This window comes from Anneissia japonica, unplaced genomic scaffold, assembly GCF_011630105.1.
Source record: "Anneissia japonica isolate Jap-2015-1 unplaced genomic scaffold, ASM1163010v1 scaffold376_len1572418_cov194, whole genome shotgun sequence".
Taxonomy (NCBI): Eukaryota; Metazoa; Echinodermata; class Crinoidea; order Comatulida; family Comatulidae; genus Anneissia; species Anneissia japonica.
Genome location: NW_022741166.1, coordinates 514,429 through 525,267, shown reverse-complemented (window position 1 = coordinate 525,267; position 10,839 = coordinate 514,429). Strand labels below are relative to the sequence as shown.

Here is a 10,839-nt window from a genome sequence, read left to right as displayed (position 1 = left end):
TTTCAAAACAATCTGATAGTACTACGTTGAAAACAAACTGAATAAATATACTTTAAATAGCTTTTATTTAGTATCTGTATATAATTGAAGAAGAAATATGTGGTAGACACCATTAAAAATAATAACTGATGCCTAGTTGTTGTTGTCAAGTGTAAGTGGATTTGAATAATTATTCATTCATTAAACAACGTTTATTTCCGTAAATGTTAAACAATATTTATAGTAAAATCATTATTATGACAAAAATATATGTAAATAAATTAATAATATGGAAAACGATTAACTAAGATCTTTAATGGCAGATAAAAATATCTTTTCACGTAGGATATTCACAGAAACAACATAATTTAAATAAAAACATTAAAAAGGCAAATTATACGCCATGCTTAAAATATTGGAACCAGCCTTTAAAAAAATATTAATGCAAATGCAAGGTCAATAAACAGACTTAGCGTGTCACTTGCTATGCACTAAAATAGCAATTGTTTGTATCCATCCTTTAGAATTTTGTGCACCACCCTTAAAATTTTGAGGACATTTTCGGAAATTTCACCATTCTTTAAAAATCCTGGTGAAAGGGTTGCCATGGGGAATAAGACAATGAAGAGGGTGAAAACAGTTCCATAATAAAAAAAAAAAAATACTGTCCCTAAGGTAAAATTTGATAATGTTAATGAGAACCTCAGACGACAAAAGAATTCCCCTTAAAATATGTTTTAAATGTAGTAGTAGTATCCGACGACAAGCAATCAAGAAAAAACTAAACTGGAACAACTCTCTCGACACGAAATGTTTAGTGTATCATACAAACGTTTAAATACCTGCCTCTGACCGCAAGCAATCAAGGCAAGACTAGACAAGAACGACTCGCGCGACACGAAAAGTTGAGTGTATTATACAAACGTTGAGACCTTTGCTTCGAGATTTGAGCATGAAGGCAAGGCAAAAGCAGCTTTCTTAGCTACGTTTTTTGTCCGCTGATCGGTTAAAAAACGTATTTCATTTTTATTTTATCACTAAAAAACAACTACTGTAAAATGTTTAGCCCATAAATGTGATGTGTGTGAAGAAAAATTTAAACAATATTTTAATTTGGACCTTCAAAAAGCAGTAAAAAGAAATTGCTATGACATTTTAGAGGGGGGGGGGGCTAAAGCCTGTTTACCCCCCTCTAAATCCGCCCCTGCAATGTAGGTGTAAATAAATACAGAGAATATTTTTAGTGAGAAACAAAACATGTTTTAATAACGTACTGTTATACAATTGGAACCCTAGGTCATGGAATGTACCATTATTGTAAGCTATCTTATGTTGTCTTTTTCCCACGAATCCACTAGAAACATAAAAGGGCACTCGCGTACAAAAAAAACGTGATACAAGGAAAATGACAGGCAGAAACATTTGCAAACCACTGTCGGTAAATCATAAGACACCCACGCTTGTGTCACGCGCGACATCGATCAAGTGTGGTTCGCAAGAAGACAAACCGCAACATAATATAGGCTCCCAGCGGGAGCGTGTATTACGTTTACTAATAAAGTTCCATATGGGGATTTGTTTATTAGGAAATGTGTGCTGTACTAAAGCATTCAAATAGTGTAGGAATAATATAACACATTAGTATTTCACTTTTATCATAAATAACTTGACTCTCTGCAAAGAATAAGTGACCCAGATGTCATTTTTACATTTCTTACTCTCTATGATTAAACGAAAATTGTACCTGAACGTTCGGAGACCTGAATGCAGTTTCTATGGGCATTATAATAACTTTATTTACTTTACTCCATCGTATTCTCTTTGCCGCTTTTGTCGGACGCCATTTGGGGGAATAATTACCGATTCAACCAAAGTTATTATGATTGCAGTTAATAATAATTGGTCTAAAAGAAAAAATTCCCCTTTGAAGGCGCTGTTCCAGAGCTCACGCGACTATCGCACAATGCTGTCTATCATGGGACGGACGTTTGAGGATGAGTGGTTTTAGACTGTTAGTCCTACTACTAGAGGAAAACGATTTTATACAAGTTCTTATAACCGAGCTGAACGAGTAACGAGTAATTGCGAGCGCAGAGGCAGAGGTTGTCGCCAGGGCTGAGAAGAACAAATAGTTTTCAAAAACGTGCGTGCTACTATTTCAATTGTTTAGAAACAGCTTTTCAAAAAAACATATTTATTGTCTACAAAAATAGGAATATCTGAAGATACGAAGATATGGCGTCACCCCCCCCCCCCCCCCCCCCCCCCCCCACCCCCCCCCCCCCCCCCCCCACTTTGGGCAAATCCCTGATCAAAATTTAATAGGCAAGCAAATTATGACAAGTTATTATTATAAGTTGTGAATTGATGTGGGCTGATCCATGTGTGTTCTTCTCTGGTATAACAATTTTATCATTATGATTTAAAGTTTGAGCAGAGCTATCTTTTTAAGGATTGTTTTAAGAGACGTTTAATGTTTTCATCAGAGAAGGATTTGCTTTCTCTAATATTTCTCATTGTCAGATAGGTATACTTTTCTAGTACAGAAAAAATATTTTATCTCCAAGGAGACCAGTTTTTTAAATGTATCCATTTGCTGGATTTATATCGGTTTTTTATTGGATTCCGACATGAATTAAACCATGCGGATTGAGAAAGGGGTTTACGCTCTTGCGATTGGTTCTTGCCTAAAAACGGCAGAAGCTCACAAAAGTATGAAGGTTTCAATTGGGGAAATACATTTACAGTCATCCCCATTTTAATCCAATCAAAATACTTATTGTACAAGTCATCGTTCTTATCAAGTAGTTTAATATAGTCAGCTAGTTCCTGTACATTTTTGAAATCACTGACATGGATATACGAATTTGGTGGCGCAAATTTGTGGTAATCTGATCTGTTAGGTCCATATACTATCGGAACAACATTGTTCCTTAGGGCGTTGGTCCAAAACTTTTCCGTCAGGTATTCGTGGCACTCAGAATTTTCAAATGATAGATAGAATTTATATTTTTTCATCATATGAACACATTTCACAGAAAGTCGTGGTAGACATGTGAGATTTCCACATTTTCCATACATATCAATCGATATATGTGTTTGCAACTGTTTGATGTACTCCATCCTAGGCCAAAAAGTCTGATTTACACAATTGCTACCCATCCAGGCAATCAATCTTGTTTTACCCATGGCAAAGTTTTGCTTCTCTGACAACTTTTTTTCGGTGAATGGTTTATAGTACGAATACGGAATTGTTATGTTGGAACCAGTGTGGTACGTCATAGTAATGTGGTATCTTCCAGTGTGAAGTTTCCAGATCCATTTACTTGCCATGTATGGCGATTCCATACTATAAAAGACAGTCAAAACACTTGATGGGAATTGTTTCATAGCAGCTTCATCGTGGTTATTATGAAGTGTTTTAGGTGTAACTCCAAAGACTATGGCATCTTTTCCAGCATACTTTTCTGCTCCTCCTAAAGTTAACAATATTGACTCTTTATACTGAGTGCAAAACACTGAACAAGCTCGAAGAGATTTTGTATGCTGTCCTTTGAAGCAGTTAGTCATTGGGTTTAATAAAACCCACCCTTTTAATTTGTTAAACTCACCGAATATTAATATTTTTTTCGGACTGTAATTTCTTGTACGATTCGATTTACCTTTGTATACTCCGTGATGTTTTCTAGTTGTTTCTACATCATTTATCGTGGATGAGTCTGGTCTAAGACATCTTATGCAAAAAGTAGCAGAAATTAGTAAAATCCAAACGAGTTCACACAGGTTCACAGTAAAGAAATTGCGTCGATTCTAAAATATAAATAAGGATTCATTAGACACAGGGGCGGATTTTTGGGGGACGGCCCGGCCCGCCCCTCCCCACCTTTTTTGGAGGTTAAAAAAGGGAAAAAAGGAAAAAAAGAAAGGAAAAGAAAAAAATGATAGCCCAGAACGCCTGAAATGTTATTTTCGGGCGTCTAGAACACAACAATTTCGCGGGGGCATGCCCCGGACCCCCTAGGTTAGTGTTTTCTCGATCGGAGATACAACCTCGAGCAACCTGAATTTCATTCACTTGCGTAAATAAAAAAAAAAACATAGTTTGGGAGAGAAAGTATCCTTTAGGCCCTATATTAGGCCACACAATGCTCTAAACAAATTCCTACCAGTATTTTATAAGCGCGTAACTGATCCTGTGTTAACAGCAACTTTACAGTAGCTCAGTCATACTAATGTTAGTTAGCCAGTGTATGTGCTGAACTGTGGAAACTTTCCATGAAACTTTGTTCCCAGTTCAATTCCTATCGGTGCTCCCTTTAACTGAAATATAGCCTAAGTTTCAATTTTGCACCGTCATTCGGCTGAGGCGTTTAATCTACTCAATTCACCCCAAAAAAAGGCCCAATAAGTCATTTATATGTAAGGGGCTACTTTTTAATATATTAATTATAGACTGAAACAGCGTGGACCACTTCATAGCCTCTCTGACCAAAAAAGTTAAATAACCAGGGTCAGGAAGCTGCGCGAAATCGCTTTCCAAAAACCGCACGAAATTCAACACTTCCGTCAAATAGCGAAACATCATTATAAACACATAGTGTTGCTAATATTAAATTGTACGATATTCTGCTAAAGATGGTGGTGATGAAAATATGTAGGCTGAATAGTATTTCCGTTTGTTTACTTACATTCATAATCACCAATTAAACGGCTTCTGAAAAGAAAAACGAATGTTTTCGTGGTTGAAGAGACCAAATAGGCCGGACTAATAGTATAAGAGTATGTTCTACAAACAAATTACATTATTGAAAGCACCTATTAGCACATGATAATGTGTTTAGTAGGATGCGGGAAAACTCAAAACGTAGTGCCTAATTTGCTTCAAAGATGTTTCCGGATGTCAAATCCATTGAGAAACAAAGGTAGCAAATATTAATAGTAGTAAAGGTGAAGAATCTCTGAATGGGCCTATACTCAACCGGCTGGGAAGTTGCAGGATGGGAAGGTTATGGATTTACGCTTTGAAGACTGGTTATACCGCCAAGCGGCTGGGAAACGCCTAGTGATTCTCACCTCCAGAGGACTAGTATAATCCAGATTATACTGCAGGTAACCCTTGCATAATCTTAAAGTATTTAAAATCTTCTATGCCATTTTAATTCACATTCATTCGGAAGCTATTTAGTAATCAGCTATAGACATAGGCTCATTACATTACCTCCGCCAAGGAGGTTTTATATTCACCTCTGTCTGTCTGTTGATTATTAGAAAACTAAGAAATTAATCTTTGTAAAATTTAGTGGCCCTGGTATATAATAATCTAAAAAAGAGATGATTGTTCTGTTTCATTTAACTTACCTTCGATCATAAAGAAAATAATAATATCGTCCTACACGGCCTGCGTATTCGGTATCCAGGCACAGGACGGAGTTAATCGATCACTTAACCTCCAGCTAGTTAAGTTCGGGAGTCTGTTAGATGTCAGGATGAAAGATTTAATTGATTTAATGATTTTTGATCCTTCAATTTAAGTATTTACGCAAGCGTGATACTTCGTGCAATCACAATACAACAACACTTTTTATAAATTTATACCTAAAGCAATTGAAATAGCACCACCTCACTTTTTGATTGATGTATGAAAGTTTGTTTTTTACTTATATGTTGTCTATGTTCCTGTGTATGATATTTATAATAGAATTGATACAAAGTCCGTTTCTAACTTCCTATCTGCATGTGTCTTCTTCCAAAAATGGGGGTGTATGAGGTGGACTTATTTCATTACATAGTTTTCAATCTTTAGGTCTAACTTTTGTATATCTTCTAGTATATTATATCGGATATAATGCAGTAACTAGTCTGGGAAATATTCCTAGGATATCGGCATACAGATAAGCCACAAATTCTTACCTTTGAATTTGATAATTGGTTGGGTGCATGTATCATCAAGACTTAAACTGAATGAATCCTGTTGGTGTTTGGAAATTAAGGTGTTGGCTGGGGCTTCAACTTCAATGTATGATAGCAATTGGCAGGAATTAACAAACCTTCAAAAGGTTTGCACATGAGTTGCTTCATTTATTGTATGGAACGTTTTAGCCATTTTCCTATTTTCGCTCCAACTAACAAATTTAGGTCAAATCGCTGTGCTGTGTTGTTAAAAAATTGTCGTGTGGGTTTTTTTTTTAGATGAGGCGAGAATACATTTAATTCACTGAGGCCAAATGTTATAAAAACATAACAGCGGAGTGGTAAAACATTGTATCAAAAAGGACATGTACGATCCATATAGCCTACGAAAAAAAAACCCCCAAAAAAACCAAAAAACAAAAACCCTGAAGGTTCTTCTTCTGTATGTCTGTTTGCAGACGTTTGATGACCATTGTCCTCCAGAGTTCCCTGTTATATGCTGTTTGAATGAAATCGTTGTTGGTGAGCTCTGTGTTATTGATAGCAGAGAGGTACGGTATGTCAAGTGTTGACGACCACGACTTCGTCTTCCTTCTATTTTTCCACATAGTGTCAACCGTTTTATTTCCCCTTCCTTATTGTGTGACCTAGATATTTTATTTGTAGTCTCTTTAGACTCCATTGATATTTACATTTGTTGAAAATCTCCACATTCGACTTCCTGTCCCTCTGTTACCGTACCTTTAACATTCTCCTTAAAAACCATGTTTCACATGCCTCAATCCTTCTTGCTATATCATTGTTTATTGTCCAGCTTTTACAGGCATACAATAGAATTGACCATACATAGGTGTTCTTATGAGTCGTTGTTAGCCATATTAATGTTTCTGTTTTTATTGTTTGCTTGCGCTATCAGGTATTTTACTTCAGTATCACTCATTGCATCTTCTGATATAATATGAACAAGTTATTTAAAGTTTGACCTGTTGCACTCTACATCCTTTGCTGTATAGGATACAGTGATGGCGCCAAGACCTGCTCGACGGAGGGGCTAAAGGCCCCGACAGGGGGGGGGGCTAGTGGAGCGAATCGAGTCACGCTTGGCTGGGGCTGGGGAGCCGCCTAGAGCCACCGGTGGGGGTTCAGGGGGGCGAAGCCCCCTGGAAGCCACGGATATTTGACGAATTATGGCGAATTTTTATTACTTATTTGATAGGCATCGAGCTACTATAATATGACTTTATGTAGGCTATGTTTTTTAATGTCGAAATCAGCTTCCTAAACCAAAACATTTTGAATAAAACTAAACAAAGAGTACCGGTATGCAATGTAACCATCTAATTTATTTTCAAATCCTCTTCTGTAAGACGGAAACTTTGGGGAAGAAGTACTCTAGAAATTACACTCTTATGTATTAAAATTCATCATCAAAACATCACCCTTATATTTAAAATGTACCTCTAGAAACATCACCCTTATATTTAAAATGTACCTCTAGATGGCCGAAAATGACACTCTTATATAGAAAAATTCATCATCATCATATCACCATTATAGTCATAATGAAGCGCCAACAAATTTCTCATGATCTTTTATCAGCGATTTCCGGCAATCATAGAAATAATCTGTGTGATGTACCAGTGAAAATAAACTTAGTTTACTTTACCTATTTTAAGCCGTGAGTCCACACCCATCTCAGCCCCACCATGGTTGGGGCTGAGGCACGAAAAAAAATGTTTTTCTTCTTTTTTTTATTTATTTCTTTCAGGCATAATACATTCATAACATTTAACAGAAAAAATAACAATAAAAAGCCTTAATGAAATATAGACATAACAATATAATACAATACAATTGTACAAGAAAAACAAATTATTATTATTGTTATTATCATTGTTGTCATTGATAATAATGACAACAATAATACCAACAACAGCAATAACAAAACAGAAAAAATAATAATGAGCGTGCCATTGAGTTTACAATACAGCAGGGAGATTCAATTCAAGAGTCTGAGTACATCTTTATATTTTTATAGTCTGAGTTTTAGATCCTTGAAATGAGGAATTATATTTTGTAATTTACAGCTATAGATATAATATTTAGTGAACAATATGAAAGAATTAACAATTGGTGGTAAATCAGGCTCTCTAAAGCAGATACTTTTTGTGTCAAAATTAATTATTGTATTAGTTTCATTAAAGATAAATTCTTTAGTAGTTTCCAACAAAGGAAGACTGATTCTACACTCAACAAACGTGTGTAAGAGATGATCTTTTTCCTTTTTACAGAAAGAGCATAGTTCAGACTTTACCAGACCAATCTTAAACAATTTTACATTGGTGAAAACGATTCTATGCATAAATTTAAATTGAAAAACTTTAATTTTATTGTCGATTGGCAGTTTGTGAAGTACACAGAATACTTTTTGATGTTCAATTTACCCATATCGGACCATTTTTGTTCTATTTCACTTACATCAGGCACGAAAATTTAGGAAATAACATGGCCGGCGGAACGGGGGTTGGGTGCGGCTCCCACTTTTTGGCAGAAAAAATATATGTCTATGCAGATTTTTGTATGATCGGAGAGAAATGCTATAGTGGGCTCCCACTTTGAAAAACGTTCCGCCGGCGATGAATAGTGTACCTCTAACTGGCCGGAAATGACACTCTTATAGTAAAATTCATCATCATTCATCATTAATCATTGATAGGGGTGTGTCCCCTGAATTAAATGGGTGTCACAAAGGAGGGGTTCTTGAGGTAGACATATTGATTCAATAGGCCTATAACGATTTACTATCGGGTTACGTTTAGTGTTAGTAGTTCTGCGACTTTAAAACTGGTTTATTTTTAGAATCATGTACGAAAAGGGATTTCCAGATACGTTAAACGTTGAACTACTGCGTGGCTGTACCATTACTTTGTATTAATCACAAATAATGATCGCAAAGCAAGAATACTGATCATTATGGTTCACGATGTATTTTTATAATTTTCATTTTTTTTAACTTATTAAAATCTAAAACCGTTCTGTCGACGCTTCCGTAGTCGACGTGTAGGCTGACACATTCTGCTTCTTTTTTTTAAGATTCGTCTTGTACTGTACACGTATAGTTTGGGAAATTCCAGGAATATTCCATATTTAAGACAGTAAGTCACATTCGTAATGTACCGTATTATATCCCGCTACTTTTCCACTAATATTTTTCACTAAAATGATGAAGTATTTTTTGGTGGATGTATGTACAGTTATCACTAGCAGACTAATATTACCATTGGTTGCAATATCTCATTAATTGTACAAGTTATACCTAATAGACCCATGTCAAATAATGGATCGATTCTTAATGTCTTAATGCTACTGCTATTTTGCATTACCTATCTGGTTGTCTATTGTCATGTGTATTTTAAACCTAGGCCTATATTATATTCTCTTGACTAAAGGAATGGATATAAATTTACTGGCCAATATTTCGTCTTCTTTCATTCATTGTAAGTAGGACATTAATATAAGCATATTATATTAATACCGATCCCACAAATGTTTGTTTTATTTGACCTGAATGTCTCTTTTTCTTATATATCATTTTAAAAATATATTTTTTCCCTTAAGCAAAACACTCGATCGGCTCTGCGTTGTTGTATGCTACCCACCCTAAATACGGATTACTAAAATTATTTGCTCTCCTCTGACATTAAAAACTATATTTCATCTTTTCCTTAAGGTCTAATTTGAGATTTTGCATTGCACTCAGTGTCAGGATTTTAAACAAAAAATTTAGCATGAGTGTGAGTTGGTTTGAACCTTCCGTCTCCCTGGGATCCTCAATGTTAAAAGAGTTATGCATGACGATTAGTTCTTATATTTGGGCACTCTTATATTTATCCATTTGTCATAGTATTTATAGTTAAATAATGTAATTGGATGGTATTTCAATTACATCAAGAAGCCAGATGAATTATTTCAATAGTAATAATGCAGTTGCTATAATATAGTTTAATTATTTCAAATTAAAAAAAATTACCATCATTTCTCATTTGGTCGCAGAATTGCGTTAAATTGCAAATTATTTTATAGAATGGACAAAAAGCAAAAATGTGTAAAAATGTGCGTCTTGCCCTCCTGCTTATGGGGCGATACTGCTCATGCACACAGCACAATAATACGCATAGGTAGGAATTATTCCCGCTGTGTATTTTCAGCCTCTGCCGGGAAATTCCGAGCAAGAACTTGTAAATAATGCAGGGCAGCAGCAATCGCATACTCCTGAAATTTATTTCTCGTATTTTACATAAAATAGGGCTACAATACAATTATATGATGTTCGTATTTGATTCCATTTATCAATGGATCTTAAAATTTTCGGGGACATATACTTATTGGAGCCCATAGCCGATAGAAGTCGAATTTAATGTAATAAATAACGAAACAAGTAGGACTGCGCATTATGCCGGTACCGTACATTTTTGCCCACATAAAATTCTACTTTCAATCAGGAATATATTAATATATAGTTAATATGGTTATTAATTATATTTAATATAGTTATAATACAATACAATTAATATAGGCCTAGGTAATGCAGGTAATATATTAATATATGTTAATGTATAGTTCTCAACTGAGCTATGAGTACGTTAACATGTACGGTACTGAATTCAATGGATTGATTGTTCTCATGACATAAACTATTGCGTAATGAACAGATAAATGAAGTAATATTACATTAAATATGGAATAACTCGTCCGGATATATACAACGATGTCAGTGCCACAGACTGACAATCAACATACGGCGTCACTGCTTATTATTTCTACACTGTGCAAAAATAAAACTTAGAAATACAAGTTAAAAAGTTATAAACATTAATGACTAAGCCTATATTTGCGTTTGGGTTGCAGATATTTTTGTTTAAAATATTGAAAAGAATTTAACGTTCTATG

The 10,839-nt window shown here is 35.1% G+C and overlaps 1 protein-coding gene across 1 annotated transcript; it reads right to left on the bottom strand.

Moving 5' to 3' along the window:
- Positions 1–2,283: 2,283 nt before the first annotated feature.
- On the bottom strand, positions 2,284–6,059 carry LOC117118656 (glycoprotein 3-alpha-L-fucosyltransferase A-like). Its single transcript, XM_033263320.1, has 4 exons — positions 5,890–6,059; positions 5,338–5,450; positions 4,668–4,693; positions 2,284–3,789 (listed from the first exon to the last, which is right to left on the bottom strand). The coding sequence occupies exons 3-4, from the start codon at positions 4,671–4,673 to the stop codon at positions 2,536–2,538; spliced, it is 1,260 nt and encodes a 419-aa protein (XP_033119211.1). The 5' UTR covers positions 4,674–4,693; positions 5,338–5,450; positions 5,890–6,059; the 3' UTR covers positions 2,284–2,535.
- Positions 6,060–10,839: the final 4,780 nt, after the last annotated feature.